General features: G+C 40.0%; 1 protein-coding gene across 1 annotated transcript; it reads right to left on the minus strand.

Annotated features, from left to right (window-relative positions):
- Nucleotides 1–2,404: 2,404 nt before the first annotated feature.
- On the minus strand, nt 2,405–15,965 carry LOC131227475 (signal recognition particle 19 kDa protein-like). Its single transcript, XM_058223261.1, has 4 exons — nt 15,857–15,965; nt 12,998–13,192; nt 12,059–12,158; nt 2,405–2,779 (listed from the first exon to the last, which is right to left on the minus strand). Exons 2-4 carry the CDS (start codon nt 13,181–13,183, stop codon nt 2,649–2,651), a joined length of 417 nt encoding a protein of 138 aa, XP_058079244.1. The 5' UTR covers nt 13,184–13,192; nt 15,857–15,965; the 3' UTR covers nt 2,405–2,648.
- Nucleotides 15,966–21,683: the final 5,718 nt, after the last annotated feature.

The raw sequence follows: 21,683 nt of genomic DNA on the forward strand, positions 1-21,683 counted from the left end.
ACTTGTTGCAGGGGCACATCCAAAGTGTGAGCTTTCCACCACTAAGTGGCTGCAGTGAATGGGCCATGCCCAACCATCAGGGCTGGTCCACTCTGGGTGGTTCACAACACCCTGATGGTTGAGGCGTGATCTTCATTGTGGGACCAGCCTTTTGGAGGGCTCTGCTGGTGTGGGCCTAATATATATATATAATGGCCCGGGACTGGCCCATTGACAGCTCACACGGACCTTCACTGTTGACGTGATGGCTCATCCAAATCAAACAGTTCCATACACCAGCCAGATGAACGGTGGGGATTTTATGGTTCATAATCCAATAATATGAAATTTAAAGAAAACATTCAGCGATGAAATAGATGATCATGATTGGCCAACAAGCTCGATCCAACCGTCAGACCTTACAGCCGAACCTGGGCCATCAAGCTTTTCTACATCAAAATGGACCATTTGCAAACCACCGATCATCAGATGAGGCATGGCCCATCCCTGATGTTCAATCTGGACGCTTTATCTGAATTAAGATACATAACCATCCCACTTTGCTAAGTATTGTTTTCTCTTTCCAGTTAGCAGAGAAGAGGGTTTCTCCAATCACGTATGTCTATCTTGGCCACTGAAATTGTGGGCCGTCGTCTTGGACAGCCCATATCTCAAGAATCTGATATCAAGCAATCCTATCCATCTAATTGGTCGCTTGGATGGTTAGTAGTAAAATAATAAGTATTTCAAGAGGGAAAAATTAGATGATTAATATCATATACTCAGTGGAGTTATACTCCATCTAAACAGGCCGAGGATTTGAACGGGTTGGATTGTTTCACCACTACGCCATGTGCATAGTAGAAGAGTCACCACCATTTTTTTAATTGTGGCAAACTACCCTCGGTGTAGACTATGATGATAGTCGACTGCCATTTTGTACATGGTGGTGACCATCTCCCCAGATGTGGCACTCTTGTGCAGCTACCCATCTAAACCATAAAAATTGGCAATCATCGACTGATCTTAACCATCCAATTGATGGCTGTTAAATGGACGGTAAAAAGAAAGTGACTCAAATTCTAAGGTCAAAATCAGATGGTTATTGTCATCAACTTAGTCTGACTTTTAGGTTATGTTGCATCCATAATTGGTCTTTTAACTATTTGGACGGTATGGATTGTTGTGAAACGATGCCATGTGTATAATGGATGACTCACTACCATTTTTGAAATGGTGGTGAACCATCATATGGTTCTAAATCTAGCCCAAGCACAATGCAAGGGAAGTTTTGCTAGCCACACATCCACCCATCTCCATGAAAAAAAAAAAGTGGATGTGGCATCCCCTTGAGATTGGAAACTCCTAGCCACCCATAGAGGTTCAGCATGGATTTTGGGCGGTAATGATTCGCAATCAGGATTTTGAAAGCAAGTTGTGCTTAGCACCCTTGATTTTGGTGGATTTCAAATTCACTTAGTAAGTGCCGTAATTATTCAATGCTGATTTCCAAATATTTTTCATGAGCACTGGCTCTCATAGATTCCATTTTGAGGGTCTTATTTGAATATGAAGTGGAAATTCAAATAAAGCACTAACAAAGTCAACATAGAAACGATTGCATTTTGAAATTTAACGTTTCATTTACCATCCAAACCTGTTGAAACATCCCATTATGAAAAAGTCATCGATTTTCTTTTCTTTTTTAATTCCTTTCTCACAATCCAAACAGGCCCTTTGGATTACAAATCCTCAAAAGGGTACCCTTTAAAAATAATAATAATAATAATAAAATTTAAAAAAAAATTAAAAAAATCCTAAAAGGTGAGTTGTAAAATTGAAGGATTTTCAATCCTCTCCTGTTCTCATAACTGCTCACCCCTCTATAAAATGACATTTTTCAAATCTAGGTTGCCAAACACAGCTCCTACACTCCATAGGATTGAAAACCTAAGCTGACAGACACAACAGTGAGAATGAAAATCTCATGGATTGAAAATCGTAGACTGGGATTCTCAAGTTAAAAATCCAAATCCATTGTAGCTAAGGATCCCTTAATGAAATTTTAAGACATACTAGATTGATTATTGGGCTCCAAATGGCATTATAATTAAAAAACACAAGATAGACATTGTCACCCAAACAACATTTTTTGATGAGTTTTAATAAGCTACCATCCACCTTTCAAGCTTTTTAGTAACTAATTTCAGAACTGTCATCCAAACAGGGCCTTTGTGATTTTTATTTTTTTATTTTTTTTGTTTTTTCCTAAAACTTCCATATTTGTAATAGCACCACTTCAACAAGCCTAATCTGACATGCAAGGATGGTATCTGCCAATATCAGGATTCGGTTTAAATCCAGATTTAGCAGGGTCCTACCCAAACGGACCCTCAGCCATTCCAAGAAATAACAACATTCCAAAGAAGAAGAAAATGATCAATTTTGTTGAGAAATTCAAAACCTAGTATGAATGTTACCATGTGTTTCAATGCAAAAGCAAAAAGCCAACTACGTCCTTAAGACCTCATTTGGGAAACCAATTATAATTTCTTCTTTCTTCCACCCTTCCCTGCCTCAGAAGTTCCTGCACCATGAATGTAAAACCCTGTATTTCAATGCAAAGCAACAGGCAGAAGATGCCCTCCATCATTTGAGGAACCAGTATATCATTTCTTCCTTCTTCCACTCTTCCCTGCCTTGGAAGTTCCTGAAGTAGAAGTCACTGAAGGCTCCTGTTTCGTGGTCCTGCCAGGGTGTTTTGGGACTAACTCGGCAACCTTGAGCATCAGTTGTTTCCCTAGAATCAAATAATAGCAAGCTTCGTAAGAAACATGCAGATGCATCATGTTATCCAAACAAACACATCTTTTTTCGTTTTTCTTTTCCTATTAAAAAAAGAAGAAGCTGGCACTCGAAACTGGAATCCAATATTATGTGGTTTTCGGTTGCTTTAGCAGAATCATACGATCTTAGACATGAAAGGTTCATGTGGTTATCTTGTTTCACATAAAAATCTGGCACTTGAAACTGGAATCCATTATTATGTGGTTTTGGTTGATTTAGCATAATCATACACATGAAATTCAGTTAAATGCCAGCAAGATTCAACTGGATTAAGCATTTCTCTGCATAGACTGGCATTGTTAATAATTGCAAAAAACAACGACAACGTTGTAGAGGTTTGGTAGCCCCACAAACACCACTCGTGAATACTTCTAGGATGGATTACAGCATTACAGTTTTCTCTTTTAGTAATGATCTGGTAGGCTGCGTATGGCAACCTTCAAATGCACAGTTGCATTTGAACTTGTTGGCATTCACATCAGCTACCTGAACCAGCAATCATCATATGGTTCTAAACATCCATGGCTAGGCCTACCTGCTACAAATAATCCTCTATTTTTTAAAATTATTTTTTAAAGGTACCATTACCAGAGATGATGGAAAATGATGGAAAAGGAAAGTATGTTTAAATAGCAATATCAACTTTTAGTTCCATTGTAAGGACAGAGAAATCAACCAGAAAAGGTAAGGAGGAGAAGAAATAATGATCACGTCGCAGCAGTGGCTTCAAAGCAAAGAATCTTCCCTAAGGAAGCTTTAGGTTGTACCATTGAATTGCAATTTAAGATGTGTGTGTGTGAGGGGGGTGGGGGGGGATTAAAGTTGGACATTCCCACCTCCCTTGAATTTATTTACTTCAATGTAGAAAAACCAAAAATACCCTAAATACCCCTCCCTTGTAACAAATTGACAAATATGCCGTAGGACTCAAATATGATAAGTGAGGGGCCACAATGCTATAGAAAAGACATAAGATGACAGTACAAGTGTACTATCCAGATTACAGTCATCCATGTGGGCCATATGATAGTACAGTCCGCATGTTCATAACTTCCAACACTTTCCCTCAAGCTGGTGCATATATATGAAGAAACATTCAAGCTGATTTCTCTTGAGAGCTTTACTAAACGCACCAGCTAGCTGATCTTGAGATCTAACATACAGTGTAGAGAATTTTCACCACTTGAGACCTCTCACATGAAATACCTCTCATATGAAATGGTAGTCAATCTCAATATGCTCAAGTCTCTCATGAAAAACCAAGTTGCATGCAATATGAGTGGCCACTTGATTATCACAAAACAAATGCATTGGAGTATTCACAGCAAACCCCACTTCATTTAGAACTTATTTAACCACATAAACTCACATGCGGCGTGAATCATTGCTTGATACTCTGCTTCAGTACTAGACCGTGCAACCACTTTGCTTCTCTCTTCAAAATAACTAAATTACCTCCCACAAATGAGCAGTATCGAGCAGTGGAGCACCTGAGAACTTGTCAATTTGCATCAGAGTACCTTGTAATATGAAGATGATCGTGTCACTTACACAATATTCTCTAACCTGGAGCTCCTTTAAGATACCGAAGAATCCAAACAATTGCATCCACATATGAGATTCTAGGAAAACTCATGAACTGACTAGCTACACTCACCACATATGATATGTCAAGTCTAGTGATAGTCAAGTAAATGAGTTTTCCCACCAGTCTTCAGTATCGTTCTAGATCTTCAAACAAATCACTTGGTCATCAACTAGCTTGTGATTTGGATATGTCGGTGTCCAATGGATTTAGCGCCAAGGAGACCTGTTCCTTCAGGTAAATCCATAACATACTTTCTTTGAGATAGATTGGTATCTTCTTTTGATTTAACCTCTATTACAGGTAAGTACCAAAGATGGACCCAAGTCCTTTGTTAGAAAGGCACCTTGAAGATGTCACTTAAGGTACTCAGTCCATTTACTGTCACTACATGTCACCACAATATTGTCCACATACAACCAAAACAATTTAGTCTAGACACACCTCTGCATATGAACAGAATGATCAACACGACTTTGCCACAATCCATATGCCAACACTACATTGCTAAACTTGTCAAACCATGCACGGGGAGATTGTTTCAATGCATATATCGCCTTCTTTTTTTTATTTTTTTATTTTTAAAGATAACTGCAATTTTATTGAAAAAAGAAAAAACAAACAAGGAGGAAAAGGAGAGAGACAACAAGGAGTAGACTGCTGAGATAGCAGCGAGCACCTAGCCACCGAGAAACGACAAATCAACCCCTTTTAAAGCATTTACATTAAAAGCCCATTCGATCACCCATTTTTTAGCCTTAGCCCCTACTACCCTAACTGAGGACGATCGATCGTTGAAACACCTTTCATTCCTTTCCTCCCAGACAGCCCACCAGATGGCAAGGATAGCCATACGCAGATTATTGTATTGGTTCTTCCAAGCTTAAACCCATGCCAGTCAGACAACATCTTCACAACTGATTCAGGAGCGCACCAACTGACCGAAAACTGCTGACAGAAGTCGTTGAGAATAGAAGTGATGAAAGGGCAATGAACAAGTAAATGATTAACTGATTCGGCGTGGTGCATACAACATAAACAAATGTTTGCGAGCTGCATGCCTCTCTTCATCAAATTATCTATGGTGAGGATTCTATTTCGGCTCGCCAGTCACCCGAAACAAAGATACTTAGGAGGAGCCTGATATTTCCAAAGAAAAGGAGAGACGTCGCTTCTGATTTGTGCCACTGGATAAATTGCTGCGTAGAGAGATTTAACAGAAAAGAAGGCTGTTTTCTCCAAAGGCCAAGCAATGCCATCAAGCTGAGAACTGAACGGCTTTAGATCCGAGATACACTTCTAAAGATCCACATATTCGTCCGCTTCACCTTGATTTAGATTTCTAATACATCTGATGTCCCAAATAGGGTGATCGGACGTGGAGTAGCAACACCTATTAATGAAAATATTCCTATCCAGGGCCAGCCTGTATATTTGAGGGAATAGGAATTTGAGAGCTTTTTCCCCATACCAAATGTCTTCCCAGAATCTAATTGAAGCACCATCTCACAACACATAACGGCTATTGGAACAGACAGGGTCTTTTGCTTTTAGAATACCCCTCCATATGTAGGAAGCCTTGTAATAGGAAGAATGTTTAGGCCACCAGCCTCCCTGGGACATGCCGTATTTGCCCTTCATTATTGAACACCACAAGGCGTCTTTTCGGACGCAAATCTCCAGGACCATTTCCCCAACAGCGCTAGATTGATAAGCTTCAGATTCTTGACGTTTGCACCTCCCTCTCTGAACACTTTACACACCTCTTTCCATTCGAGCAAGTGGAACTTCCTCTGATTCTCCTTTCCAAACCATAAGAAGTCCCTTTTGATTTTGTCAATGCACTTAATAACCGGCCCCGGACAAGAGAACAACGACATAAAGTATAGGGGAAGACCAGAAAGAGCGGATTTAATCAGGGTCAGCCTCCCACCAAGAGACAAATACCGACTTTTTCAAGAGGTGAGATACTTGTGAAATTTACTAATGACCTTGTCCCACATATATTTCGGCACGGGACCAATGGAAAGGGATAACCCAACAAAGTATGTTGGAAAAGACTCTACGCTGCAACCAAGGGTATCCGCATAGCTCTGTAAGGTGTGCTGAGGAACGTTTACTTCGAGCAATTTGGATTTGCTGAAGTTGATCGTAAGACCCGAAACTACTTCGAAACAGCGGATAGCAATGAAGAGGTGTTCAATTTTTTCTTCCGTGGCCTTTAAGAAAATGAGAGTATCATCAGCGAATTGGATATGCGTGAGAGGGGCCACCAAACCTGGCACTGATATGCCTCGAAGAATACCTTGTTCCCGCTCTTTCTTCAGCATTTGGGATAACGCCTCTGCCACAATCAGGAAAAGATAGGGGGAAAGAGGATCTCCTTGCCGAAGACCCCTCGAACTTTTGAAAAACCTAAGGGAGAGCCGTTCAGGATAACAGAAAATTGAGCCGAACCAATACACTCAGCGATCCACCTCCTCCATTTGAGACCAAAACCCATCCGAGTTAGCATGTAGAGGAGAAAATCCTATTCAACATGATCATAAGCCTTAGAAATATCCAATTTACAAAAGACAGCTTCAGATTTAGACTTGTGACAGGAATGAAGAACTTCATTAGTAATAAGAGCTCCATCCGTGATATGTCTACCTTTGATGAAGGCATTCTGATTACTAGAGATGAGAACCCCAATGACTTTTGAGAGGCGGGAGGATAGAACTTTCGCTAAGATTTTATAAGGACTCCCAATCAGACTAATGGGCCTAAATTCGGCGAACGAAGCAGCCCCGGCCACCTTGGGGATGAGCAAAATGAAAGTAGCACCTAGACCCTTCAATAATCTGCCTCTATAATAGAATTCCTGAAGGAAGGAGAGAACATCGAGCCAAACCCTTTGCCAGAAGTTCTGGTAGAAACTTATCGGGAAGCCTTCTGGTCCTGGAGACTTATCAGCACCCAATGCCTCAACTGCCGCCTTAACCTCCTCTTCCAGGGATGGAGATTCCAACTGGTCACCATCAGCAGCCTGCAAACAATTGAAAGAAATATTTTCTAATTTCGGTCTAACCCATTTATCAGTGGACAGGAGATTTTTGAAATGGGCTATCGCAAGATCAGCTATCTCTTGTCTATCCTCAACTCTACTTCCCTTATCGAAAATACTGAGAATGGCCTTCGATCGAGAGTGCATGTTGGCCATATTATGGAAGAACTTGGTATTCTTGTCCCCCTCAGCAATCCATTTAGATCTGGATTTTATCCTCCACGAGGCTTCCTCTTCCTGGGCTATAATTGAAAGATCCTGAATAATAGATATACGCCTTAGCATCATCTCTTTCGACATCGGGCCAGATTCGGCTTCCGCATCCAAACGCTGGAGATCAGCTTGGAGCATTTCGATTTCAGCCTCTCTCTTCCGAAACACTTCCCGCCTCCATTCCTTGAGATTAGTCTTGAGAAGTCTGAGCTTGCATAGTAATCGATGACCAGCGTACCCTTTCACCTGGAAGGACTGCCACCAGTCGATGATCTTCTGCCGAAGACCCTCTAACTGGAGCCAAGCAAAGTTGAACCAAAAAGGTTTCGGTCCCCAATTGAGATCTTCCTCACTTAAGAGGAGAGGACAGTGATCCGAGGTAGTGCGAGGCATGATGAGTTGCTGGACAGATGGGAAGGACTCGAACCACTCCGTAGAGAAAAGAAATCTATCTAGCCAGGTTTGGGTAGGATATGCCCGCCCATTGGACAAGGTAAATCTGGCTTCCAGAAGAGGTAAGTCAATAAGCTGCTCCTTTTGAATCCAATCAGAGAATCGCAGCATAGCGGCGGAAGGCCTTCTTCTTCTTGAATGATCCTCCGCAAAACGGGTAATATTGAAGTCGCCCACCACACACGAAGGCCCCGAGAAAGACGCTCTAGCCAGCGTAAGTTCTTCTCAAAAAGCAGTCCTGAGAGAGTCATTGTTAGGCCCATGAACAACAGTCAACAAGCACTGAAAAGAAGAAGACTTATCTTTGAGGATAATTGACAACGAAAAAGTGGTAGCGTTGGAATAGATAAGATCCCACTTGGATGATTTCCAAGCAATGAGGATCCCGCCCGAGCTTCCCACCGCGTCCACCGTTAAGAACTTAACATCCCTTTCCTTCCACAATGAAGTCAGAAGGTAGTCCTTGAAATGGGAGACCTTCGTTTCTTGGAAGCAAACAACGTCCGGATTTTTTCTACTGATGGAATTTTTAATCAGGCTCCTTTTGTGTTTAGAGCCCACCCCCCTGACATTCCAAGAAATGATCTTCATTGACTAACCACACTTCCCCGATTACCCTGGCGTCTTGGTGTTGACATAAAAGCGGAGATAAAACCCGGGCTTGCTTGTAGCCGTTGTAACTCTCGACTGCCTGAAATCTTGACTAACTGCTTTGATGAAGGTCGGCACATCCCAATGGGTCTACCTCTATTTTCTATGCATTGGAATAAAGCAATGTAATCCTCCAGCCTATCCCCAAAAGACAGACCAAGGGATCTCCCTACCTTACCGATGGCTTCTCTGATCCATCGTTTCTTTTGAATTTTGATTAACAAATTTGCTCTGTTTGTATCAGGTGGTTGAAGATCGGTCTGGGAGTCGACTATCATTTGCAACGGTTCCGCCATAAGGATATGAGAGGGGTCGTTTTCTTGAAAAAGAGTAATCAGGCCCACCTCTCATTCCAGCATATATCGCCTTCTTCAACCCATAAACTTTATCTGACTCCCCTTGCGCAACAAACAAGGTGACTATGGCTTAAGTAACATTTGCCGCATCAAAAGGGCCAAGGGTAGGGGTGTACCCAAGTGCCAAAAGAGGTAATGATCTTAATGCAACAAAGTTTGGATGAGTAGAAGGGGAAATGAGATGTTATGTAGAAAAAGAAAAGTGAAGTTCAACAAGAGGTGTTTGGTCCTTAGTATATGAGCCTTCGTGATGTGGAGAATGTTGAATCTGATGAATATTTAGATCGGGAAGTGACTATGGCTAGGAGAGACACATGTTTGGTGGGAGGGGGTCCATATGGGAAGAGGGGTAGTAGGTAAGAGTGGGAGTGCCTGTGGATGTTGGCCACAAGAGATGCTCACGTGATTTGATCCTGTTTAGGAAGGACTAAGGAGTCAAGTAAACAAAAGAAGATTAAGCAAATGTGGAGTAGAACTGCCATTGAGAAGGTGGGTAGGGCAACATATAAGTTATTTATACATACCAAACGCAGCCAACTCCCCATGCTGGCAAGTGATAATCGATGCAACAATAGAAGCAGGCGAAGGAATTAAGGCACCCACAACCAAGGAGATTAGGGGAAATGGATAGATGCAGAGTATGCGAATGTGAAAACATATGTAGAGTATACGAATATGAAGACAAACATGGCTAGCTACCTTTAGACCCAAATGGCAAGCCAAAGGATGCACAATTATGTATGATAGTTGGAGTAGTCCAACCAGATGCCACATGATCAACTTCATAGTGTACTGCCACTTGGGAATGATATTCCATGAGTCAGATGGACACAACAACTCCACTATGATCTTCATGCAGCAAGTTATTATCTAAATCCGAGGTACATATATGCCCAATCATATGTCAAGGATGATGAGGTTGGTGTCAAGCTAAGAAATGTGATAAAAAGATTATATCCTGACTTAGATGTGCAAATAATAGCATTGAATGGATTTAATACATTTGGAAATCATCAGGGCATCTTCGAAGATGCTCTTGCATAACATGCAATACTTAGGTTACAATCGGCACTAACAAGAACAAGAAGAGAAGAATGAGGAGAAAATAATTTTAGGGGAAGGGAGGACACTTGCTTGATCAAACCCGCTCTGATACCCTGTGGTTTATTAAAAGATGTGAGAGAAAGAGGAGAGGAGAGAAAGAATGAAAGAAGAGGAGAGTTAAGGATGGATGTCCCCACCTCCCTTGCTTTTATTCACTAAAATTTAAAAAAAAAATTAATAATACTGAAAATGCCTCACTTGTTACAAATTGATGCATGCACACACCATAGGATTCAAATATGAGGAGTCACAATGCTAGAGAAAAGAGATAAGATGGACCTTACACTTGTAACGTCCAGATTCCAGTCATCCAGGTGGGCCATATGATTGTATTGTCCACATGTTCATAGCTTCAACTAAAATCATTAAGCAAGTGGAATAAAGTGGGACTGATCTCCAAATTGAAATTACGCACTTTCAAGTTGGACATGAAAGAAGAGTAATGGCAACTATACGGCTACTTATTACAATTATGAATACCACGAAACATCATTGCCTTTTGTTGTTTCTTGCTGATTAAACTGAATGCTCTCAATTCAACTCACTTGTACATCCAAAGGCCTTTTTAAAGGTTTACTGATAACAATCAATTGTACATAAAAATAAAAATAAAAAATAAAAGATCAAACATATTCTTTTATTTATGAGAAATGCTCATGTGCTCTCTGAGCACTATAAGTTTAAGTGCTCTTGCATCGGTTCACTTGGACAGTCCAATCCACTCAAACTGGCCACTAAGTTTAGAACACGTTGCATGGACAAATATGCCAAAATCCCATGGATTTTTTTTATTTATTTTTTATTCGATTCCATTTCCCTTTAAAATTCATCTCCCATGGATTGGATGATCTAATCCATTCTTGATTTCACCTTATTTTCTATAGCCATCCTTTTTCCAAACATATGGTTTAAATAGCTATGGTTGCCTGACAAAAGTGATTCTTTAGAATAAAAAGCAATCCATAATGGTCCCTGACAAATAGATGGATCAGCTTGATGATTACACCTATTTTTGCACAAATGATCTTGACCATCTATATTAAGGCAATTGATCAAATGGCTAACATTTTCCATATTAGTAAGATGTTTTCAAGGTAGCCCATAAAATGTGAATTGGACCAAATGAGCAGTCTAGATCAATGGATTGGACTAAGTATCCCAATGCAACTAGGAGAACTATAACTTATAGTGCTCTGAAAGCACTGGAGCATTTCTCTTTATTTATAGGGGGGGTTATTTGATACTTCGGCTGTGAATGACACTTAATAACAGGCACACAGAAATTGTAAACGTGGCATACATTGACTTAAACTAAACTGACTAAATTGTGCTGCTGCTAAGTCACAATCCTAAAATCAGATTGTTTGAACAAGACGAACCTCTGATTCTTGGACACTCGTTTGTTGAAATAGGACCACTGGATGCTTTTCATTTTCAACCATTTAATGTCCACCAATCAGATAGTCAGATAAATTGAATAAGCATAAATTTTGGTTCCTGATACATCTTATCCATAGTTTGTGCGGTTTTAACTTGAATTATTTATATGCCACGTATGCAATTTCTAAGTGCCTACGCATCACCCGAGGGCATCATGTAAGAGGCAATGAAGACATACTCCCTCCCTCCTTCCCTTCCTCCTCCCACCAACCCAAACACACAGACGCACAATAGCCTTTCTTTTCTTTTTTGGCAAATTCATAGACTGAAATCTTTAAATTTCATATTACGTCCTTCCACAATTAGTTCAGAAAATAAAGGCCATTTCAATTATGAATAGAAGGACTTTAACAAGGGCATAAATTCCATAAGTTTGATCCTTACTTGAACTTATTGTTGGATTATACAAAGTTCCATCTTCATATTTAAGCAGTACTCTCACCCTCCCTCTCTGCATGAAGTCACGTGGATATGCCTTGTCAACCTGCAACAAGTAGCTATTTTTCAATTTCCAAATGCCAGATATCGAGTAATGCTACAGAGATTTTTGCTCTTATTCGTACATGTCTTCTTATTGGTTCACTTCTACTCTTTCAAGAAGGGAGAAGATAGTGATACAGGAGAGAGAGGAACCGGAATACGGTAAAGCCATCTCTCCACAATATGTGTGGCAGGGTGATGCATCAATCAGGTTCCATCTACTTGCCACAACTTGGACGGATTATGCTTAAAACATCATATCTCTTAGACAGGCCTATTCATTGAATTGGTGGCGCTCAAAGAGACTGAAGAAAATGAAAATAGTTAATGGCCAAATATTAAGTGGAGTGAATAGAAAAATGTGATGGATGGATTGTCTATTAGGTTTGATTAGTTAAATATAAGCCATCAATGCTAGTTCCTAGTAGATGGATGGACCCGACTGATACATCACCCTGCCACTTGTACTGTGAAGAGATGACTCTACTACATTCTTTCTTCTATATCCATCCTATCATCTCCCATTTAAGAAAGTAGAATTATATGATACATGGCATGCACCTTTGCTACTATGCATGCTTTCGTGCATGGTTCAATAATAGACCATTTGTTGTCAAATCCCACCTTGGATGGACATTTTTATAGGCTTTAAAAAAAAAGGGGGGGATAGGTGACAAAGAGATATTATTCAAAAACAAAAGGTCAGAAGAACTGAAGAAGAGACTTTGTCTATTAAGGTAATGGATAATGGTCTCAGACAAACAAGGAATCTCGATATTTAACTGAGACCTTAAACATTCAAAATTGATTTTAGAAAAGAACAGCATGAGAAAGACAACAGACCTCAATTGCAAATGGAAGCTTTAGATACTTGCAGCAATCCGCAATCTCCATACAAGTAGGATTTTCACATGCATTACTTGCACTAATCCGGCGCCCTTCAGCTATTGTCTTCTTTGAATTTATATAAATAGGATAAAAGACCATCCACTTCTTTATGTTAAGAAGATCTCCATCCATGCTTACCATGTGAAAATCCTACAAAAGTAAATTAAGAATGGTTGAGAAACTAGCTCAGAGCAGCTTAGGAAGGGCCTTGTTCCTAAGCAATAGGCACCATTCACTGCATACTCTAAAGTCTAAACAGGGAAGTGTTCAAACAACGTCAATAGACAGAGAACATAAAAACATAAAAATAGTACATGTTAGTGTGAGATTACTGCTGGAAATTGGGGCTTGGTGTTAAGGGAGAGGAATAATTCTTCAAGTAAAAAAATCCAATGGGTTCATCCTCCAGTTGAGTTCTTGAATCTTTAAGCCAGTGGGAGTTATGGGAAACCTGGAAAATCTGGGGTTGGGTGAGTCCTGAGAAATGACTGAGAGATTAAAGTTGGTTTTCTCCAGCCAAACGGGTATTGTAGATTCTAACAAAGTGGTTTTGGAACTTGAAAGCTTTAAAGATTGGTATTTTGATCTCTCTAGAGATCATTCAAATCACCCTCTTATTGTTGACAACTCTTCTAACAAGATCACTTGGATTTTGGATTCTTCAACCCCAACTTGGAAACATATTTCTAGGGGTAAGAAAATTGAATAGTTACTCTATTATGGTTTCTTTAGCCATGTGCTCTGGGATGCTAACTCTTTGATACACTTGCTAAAGAAGGGGTTGATGAAGTTAAGATGTGTGTTGGCGATGCCTATCCACCATTTTAATGGATATTCAAGTAGTCTTTTTTGTTTCTTATTTCTAATAAAATTAGTAATTTCTTATATATATAGTGAAATGCTCACTTGCAAACCAGTTTTCACGAGAACTCGTGAGAACTTTTTGAGAACTCATCTCCCGTGATATGAGCATAAAATCTGAACCGTCCACATAATGCAAGACCCCATGAAACCTTAGGGGCCAACTTTCACCCTGATCCAAAACTCTGGTGGGCCATGGCAAAAGAAAATAGTTTCCTCCCTTGATTTCTCTTCTCTTTGATATGGCACACTACAGTTTTGGATCAGGGTGAAAGTTGGGCCTCGGGGGTTTCATGGGGTGCCACATCATGTGGACGGTTCAGATTTTGTGCTCATATCACATAAGATGAGTTCTCAAAAAGTTCTCACGAGTTCTCGTGAGAACTGGTGCGCAGGTGAGCAGACCTCTCTCTCTCTCTCTCTCTCTCTCTCTCTCTCTCTCTCTCTCTCTCTCTTTATATATATATATATATATATATATATATATATAAAGAGAGAGGTGGTTAGACTGGGGACTTGAAAACCATGAATTTGGCCTTAATGGAGAAATGGCTGTGCGGATTTGGAGTGGAGGATGGTTTATACTCGGAGGGAAATGACAATCACACTTGTTTTTTTGGGAGGATGGTTGGTGAGCCGACAATCCTCCATTTGGGTTATCCCCAGACTGACTTGTATTGCTTTTGAGAGGGAGATGGCCATCTCCCAATGTTTCTCAATTCTGGGAGGCTGAGTGGTTTGGAGTCCTTGGTGTAGGAATTTGTAACATGAAAAATTTGAGGAAATGGTGATATTTCTATACAGCAGATTACGGTCCTGTTTGTGTCTAACAGAGGGTGTTGGGCAAGGAGGTTGGACAGATCGGGGAGTTTTACTATTAAATCCTTCTATGCAGTGTTGCGCACTCCTTCCCCAGCTTGTCACGATCCAATAGAGTATATTTGGTTGTACAGGGGCTCACCTAAAGTCATCACCTTTGATTGGTTAATGGGCAAGAACGAAGTGCTAACAATTAACAATCTTCAGAAGAGACACAAGATTGTTCCTAATGTCAGTAGTGTGGGTCTTCGGGATTTGGAGTCCATCTATCACTTTCGCATTGCATCTTCCTGAGATTAGTGTGACAATGATTCTTTGATATTTCCCAGTGTTGCTGGGTGATGTTGGCATCCATTGACTCTTTCTTTCATTTGTGGCATGGGGGTCGTTTCGACCATGAAAGGAAAATATTGTGGAGGCTCTCTTCTTGAGCATTTATGCACGATTTAAGCAGAGTGCAACAATCAATTTTTCGCAATCATTTTGGTAATCCTAATGAGGCATTCAGATAACTCAGACCCTAAGTCTCAAGCCATTTTTAGTTCTTTTGAGTCTTTTGATTCTCTTTGGTTTGGATCTTTGTAGTCTTCAGGGCAAGCCGTTTTTTAATTCTTTTGAGTCTTTTGATTCTCTTTGGTTTGGATCTTTGTAGTCTTCAGGGCATTGACGCCTCATCTTCACCCAATACTTTCTTCAACTTTTCATGAATTCTCAAAAAGGGAGAGAAAAAACAGTAGATGATGCAAACAAACATAATAAAACCAGATGTTAAATCATCCGTTAAAACATCATAATCGACTGAAATTCAATCGAGGATTTACAGTTTCAAATATTGAAATTCGCTAAAAGCCTCTCATTTTCAAATGGCCCAAATATCTTCTTTCCTTTTTTTCTTTTTTTCTTTTTAAAGATGGATTATTCATGGATTTATGGTCTCGAACGTCGAAATTCCGCAGATATGGTAAATATCATTCCCAAAATTTCTAAATTCTTTTAAAAAAAGCAAGAGATTCCATCGAAGATTTTTACAGTCTCTAACAACAACAAGCAATCGATCTTACCACAAAGCGAAACCCTAATATCAACAGTTCGATGTAAAATCAACGCAATCTGAAAGAAAGAACACGAATTTACCTGTTTTCCACGGATTTGTAACAAAATCGCCGCAAAATGCTTCGATCTCGAAGTTCTTTCCTGTTGAGAAATCAGAGGAAGCCTTTCCTGAGAGAGAGAGGCAGAGGATGCGATTGCGTCCTACCCCGCCCGTCTCAAACTGGGAACGGGCAGCAGCTTTGAGTGGCCATCGTGATGTATGGGTCTTATCCACACCGTCCATCCATTTTTTAGTATCATTTTAAGTATAGTAAAAAAATAAGGAAGATTCAAGGCTAAAGTGGACTACACAATGGCGATTAAAATCCTACCGTTGAAAAAATCTTAGGGGCCACAGAAGTTTTGGATGGATCTGATATTTTTGATTTCTCTTCATCCAGATCTATGTAAATTTATGAATAGTTTGGATGGAAAATAAATATCATAGTGGGCCCTATAAAATTTTCAACGGTGAGAATCATTATCACCGATGCTTCCTGTGGTGTGGCCCGCTTGAGCCATGGATCTGTCTAAATTTTTTATTTTACTTTCTAAAATGATACGAAAAATGGATGGACGGTGTGGATAAGACCCAAACATCACGCTGGCCACTCAAAACTGCTGCCCGTTCCCAGCTGGAGACGGGTGGGGTAGGACCCAATCCCCGTTCGTGGGCAGAAGCTCTGTGGGGCCCACCTCCATGTCCGTCAGAAATCCACTCCGTCCATCAATTTCTACAGATCAGGTTAGGCATGATTTCAAAAACGAGGCAGATATAAAATATAACTGGGCCACACAACAGGAAATAATGGCTATAGAAACGTCCACCGTTGAAGTCTTCAAGCGGCAAATCATGATGTTTATATGCCATCCAAACCGTTAATAAGGTTATTCCCCCTGAGATTAACTGAATAGACCATTACCAGCCTGATACAAATCTTCTGTAGGCCCACGAAGGTTTCAATGGTGACTGGTGAGTCATCAATCCCCGACATTTTATTTATTTATGTACTAACATAAGCTAGTGAAACTAATACACGAAGTGGATGTCAGAGGGGCATCAAGGTGGGCCCCATGTGAAACTAACGCATGAAGTGTGGATGTCCTAAGGGCATCGAGGTGGCCCCACACAACTTCCCCATTTCCCGTAAGGGCAAAGGCAATTAGCGTCCATCATTAGATCAGTCATCCATATAGCAGGCTACGCTGCCCTTGTTTTTCCTTTTAGTTAGCATGTTAGTAAACACACTGGTTCATAGCTCAAGTGGTAAACTAGGTGAAGATACCTTGTTTTAACACTGAGGTCTAGGTATCAATTCCCTGGTAGGGCAGCTGGCTATCAGTGAACACACTTGGTAATTGATACCAAGACTTCAGTGTTGAAACGAAGTTATCTTCACTCAATTTCCCACTTTAACTATGGATTTCATTTTTTCACTTCATTTTATTGCATGGCCGATTCAAATTAAGATAAACCACACCATTAGAAATAGTGGTAATTGAATTGCTACCATTAAATTTGTTTAGGGCCCACCATAATATTTATCCGCCATCTAGCCTGTTGACAAGGTCACACGGTCCAAAACTTATGTATTTGGATTTTATACTTTTAAAAAATATATATTTAACTTCACCACATAAGTGGGATATTCTTTCTTTTTTGTAAGATACTTGACAAACAACACTAGATTATCTAGTCAACGATTTTCCGGCGTAGATAACCTATTTCAGGTCAGTATCACCCGGATAGCATATACTTTACTTAAATTTTCGCTTTCAACCTCATTTGGAAGGTTGTAAATGGAGGAAAATGAAAATTGTAATTAGAGTTAAATGAATTAGGAGTAAATGGCTCACTCAATTGTGTTTAGATGGGAGTAATGAAATGCATTTGAAATCTAAACGTTCCGTTGGATGGGAGAAAATGGGAGGAATTAGATTGTAAAGGAATTTTTTAATATATTCATAGGAGCAAATGTGATCTTTCAAACGAGCTTTAATATTCCAAAATAGTGTATATGTGATATTTTACAAAATAATTATAATAAGCCCATTGGAATATTTACTTTTGTCAAAAGTAAGGAAATTTTGGCGTTCAGGTGGGCTACAAATCTAAGGATCACAAATAAGCAATTTGCCAACATTTTTTACTTGTCAACTTAGATGGGCCAACCTTTGTACAATTTGGATCATTTTATTGATATGATTTTAGTAATGTAGTCAATAATTGGATTGTTTCGGAATATCATCAACACGCTATATATATGGTGGACATGTGCATAACAGCACCTTTGTTTACTCTTGCGACTCTTTAAAGGTGCTCAAAAAGACATTTTACTCATTTAAAAAATGATTTCATTTACAAGGCCATTTACCCCCATTTCATCTCATTTTCATGCGTGTACTCCCATCCTAACCTATGAGTGTCATTTAATTTCATTTACTTCCAATTCTCCTCATTTACCTCTATTTACTCTCATCCAACGGCCCATTGAGATAATTATATTTGATTCAAGAGTGCCTTAGATAGCCTTTTTGGGTGACACCAAAAGCCAATTTCTTTTGCTTTAGCCCAACAAACTATATTTCAATAGCCAATGCCTGTGAGGGAAATCAAGCAATGGTTTGGACTTCCCACCACCAACTTTGGATTTTTATGCAAGTATATTAGTTATTAGTAACACCTATCTATATCATAATGTCAATTGTGGGACATTTTTACCCCCATAATTAGTTTTCAATGGCTGATAACTTTGTGTGCTATAGAATGTGAAAAGGCATTTTAAATAAAAATCTTGGGCATTTTTGGAATTAAGAATATGATTGCTTAATGACATCCGATTAAGATTTTACAAGCAAATGCCACTCAACAGTTTATATTTTCCGAAATAAAAAGAAGCCAAAAGCCTTAATATTCAACATGTAAGTTTCATGAAATCCACCCTGTCCATCAGGTATGCTGCCCCCTTCTATAACCATGAATCAGTTGGGAAGAAATGCCTTTATGTGCCATCCATTCCATTCATCCAATGCGTCTTATCATGATGAAAGAATTACCCAAAAATCACAGTAATCCAAGACTTTAGTGGGCTGTAGAATGTAAAATTAGAGGTTTTACTTTAGGTATAATGTTATAGGATAAACCCACCTGAGAATTGAATCAGCTTGTTCTTCAAATCAAACCAAACAAGGTGTAATTTACGGCGTAGATTCTCTCCCTTTCCCTCCATGCGGTGTAGATTCTCTATCCCTTTCCCTCCGTGCGTCACATGGGCCATACACAATAGTTGCTATAATACATGCACATTCTGAAAAAGAAAAAAGAAAGAAAGAAGGTTGTTACACATACTTAAGAGATTAATGGGGCGTTTGGATCATAAGTTGCTTAAGATAAGCTGCTTATGCCACAAGTAGCTTATCTTAATTTCGTAAACAATATACTTATCAGCTTCCCCTCTCTTTCATCTCTCCTTATGGAGGCTTATCTTAATTTCGTAAATAACATACTTATCAGCTTCACCTCTCTTTCATCTCTCCTTATGGCTCTCTCCAGCAACTTATAATGAAAAGTAAAAAAGCTTTTAAAAAATAATTGAAGTGATTAAATACTTTCGAGTAAAAAAGTTACTTATAACTAATCATAAACCAAACTTATCTGAAATAAGTCACTTTATCTACTGTTGAAAGTAGAAAAAGTAACTTATTTGGTGGTATCTAAACAGGCCCTAAATTACAGACCTGAACCCAAGATTGAAAGTCAATGTCACACTCTACATCGGCCCCCAACCAAAACCAGGTCCTATTGCTTCGAATAACCTTCTATGGGCTCTTTCGAAACAATATGGCTAATGCAACTATATCATTCATGGATGAGACCGGTACATATTGGGAGATCTAGTTAGCGACACAACTATATCATTCAGAGATCTAGTTAGCGACACAGCTATATCATTCATGGACGAAATTGGTATGTATTGGGAGATCTCATTTACCATATGACCTGGAAATCTACTTAATCAGAATACATAATATGAGAGATGATCGATTGCGCTCTAAGAGCACTAACAGTTATGGCGCTGCTAGTTGTATCGGGACGCTTATTGATCAAATGGCTATATAAAATGGATGACCAATATCATTTATGAAAAAAAAAAAAAAAAAAACATCTAATCAACAATTCAAGCCATCTCATTGCGAGGTCCATCTGTTAGACAGACTGAAATATACCTTGTATAGCTAGCATACCTTATATAGTTGGTTTTCCATAGATAGATGATTCTGATTTCATTTCTTTCCTTGTATAGATACTGTAATCTCTATATATTCAACCCCTTTGGGTTGTCTCAAATACACAAAAGCTTTCAGCTCCTCTCGGTTTACATGGTATCAGAGCTTCACTGATCCAAATCCGACCACCCCTGCGTCGTCCGACCGTCCCCTGTTGAAGATCCGACCACCCCCTGCCCGTCCGACCACCTCTGCTCGTCCAGCGTTGCCCCTCTGCTCGTCCAGCGTCGCCCGGTTACCTCTATTGCTCGTTCTCTTCGAGTTCCAGCAACCTCATCCAGATCTGTTGCTCCCATCCAGATCTATTGTTGTTGCTGCTGCGTCGCCGGATCTACATTTTCCAGATCCAGAGGTCCTGTTGCTGTTCCTATTCCGCCAAGATCCAGATACTGCTACCCGTTGGATATCTCCTGCTGTACGGTACACCTAAAACATTCTTCTGCTGCAACTCTTTGCGTGCTTTATATTAATTCCGATCAATGGACAAGAACTCATCACGTACAGAGGCCCCAAGGTGTAGTTTTGATGGTACCAACTATTCACTATGGGCCATCCATTTTCAGAACTTCCTGAAGGGTCGTGGTTTGTGGGGACTAATTGATGGATCTTTTACTATTCCCACTTCCACGGATGCCGATAAATTAGCTGATTGGGAAATGAACAATGGACGGATTATTACCTGGATTCTCGATTCGGTCGATCGATCCATTGCTGTTAGCCTCACACCTCATCGCACGGCTAAGTCAATGTAGGACCATCTTCAGACAATTATTAACAAAGTAATGCGGCCCGGTCATATCGTCTGGAACAGGATCTCGTTAATCTTACTCAGGGTGACGACAGTATTCAATCATTTTATTCTAAAATTGTCACAATTTGGACTGAGATGGCCTTGATGGATCCAATATTTCCTAATGACTTTAGGATTTTTCAAACTATGTGCGAGAGTGCGCAAGTACGCCAATTTCTTATGAAACTGCGTCCGAAATTCAAGCATTATCGAGCTGCTCTCTTGAACCGTAGCCCTACTCCTTCATTGAATTCGATTATTAATGATCTATTGGCTGAGGAACAACGACTGAAAGTTCTATCACTTCCTTCCTCGACTCCGGGATCATCTGATATGGTGCTTGCTGTGTCCACCACTACACTAACACGTGGCTCCTCTCTTTTAACCTGTCGTGGCTGCAACAAGGTAGGTCATGTTGTCGCTCAATGCAAAGAATGGTGCGCTTATTGTCGACGAACTGGTCATAGTATTCAAGACTGCCGTACATGTGCATATGCATCTTCTTCTGTCCGTGGACGTGGTGGTCGTAGTCGTGGCCGTGGTCGTGCTCTTTCTGCTACTACTGTCACTATTTCTTCCAAGCCGTCTATTAGTAATTTTACATCTACTGTTTCTGCTGAAGGTCTTTCATCTCCGTTGACTCCTGCGATGCTCCAGCAAATCGATCAGGCCCTTTCTGCGGCCGGTATGTCAGGTATATCCCCATCTTCTACATGGTTCTTCGATTCGAGTGCTTCCAATCATATGACCGGTGCTGTATCCCATCTTCGTGACATTCGTCCCTACACCGGC

This window comes from Magnolia sinica, chromosome 15, assembly GCF_029962835.1.
Source record: "Magnolia sinica isolate HGM2019 chromosome 15, MsV1, whole genome shotgun sequence".
Classification (NCBI taxonomy): domain Eukaryota; kingdom Viridiplantae; phylum Streptophyta; class Magnoliopsida; order Magnoliales; family Magnoliaceae; genus Magnolia; species Magnolia sinica.

Excerpts from the sequence above, each read along its gene's own strand:
- LOC131227475 (XM_058223261.1), bottom strand. The coding sequence starts at position 13,183 with ATGGTAAGCATGGATGGAGATCTTCTTAACATAAAGAAGTGGATGGTC. Across the intron at positions 12,159-12,997 it reads AGCTTCCATTTGCAATTGAG|GTTGACAAGGCATATCCACG; the intron begins GTCTGTTGTCTT and ends TACTTGTTGCAG. Across the intron at positions 2,780-12,058 it reads TAATCCAACAATAAGTTCAA|GGAAACAACTGATGCTCAAG; the intron begins GTAAGGATCAAA and ends ATTTGATTCTAG.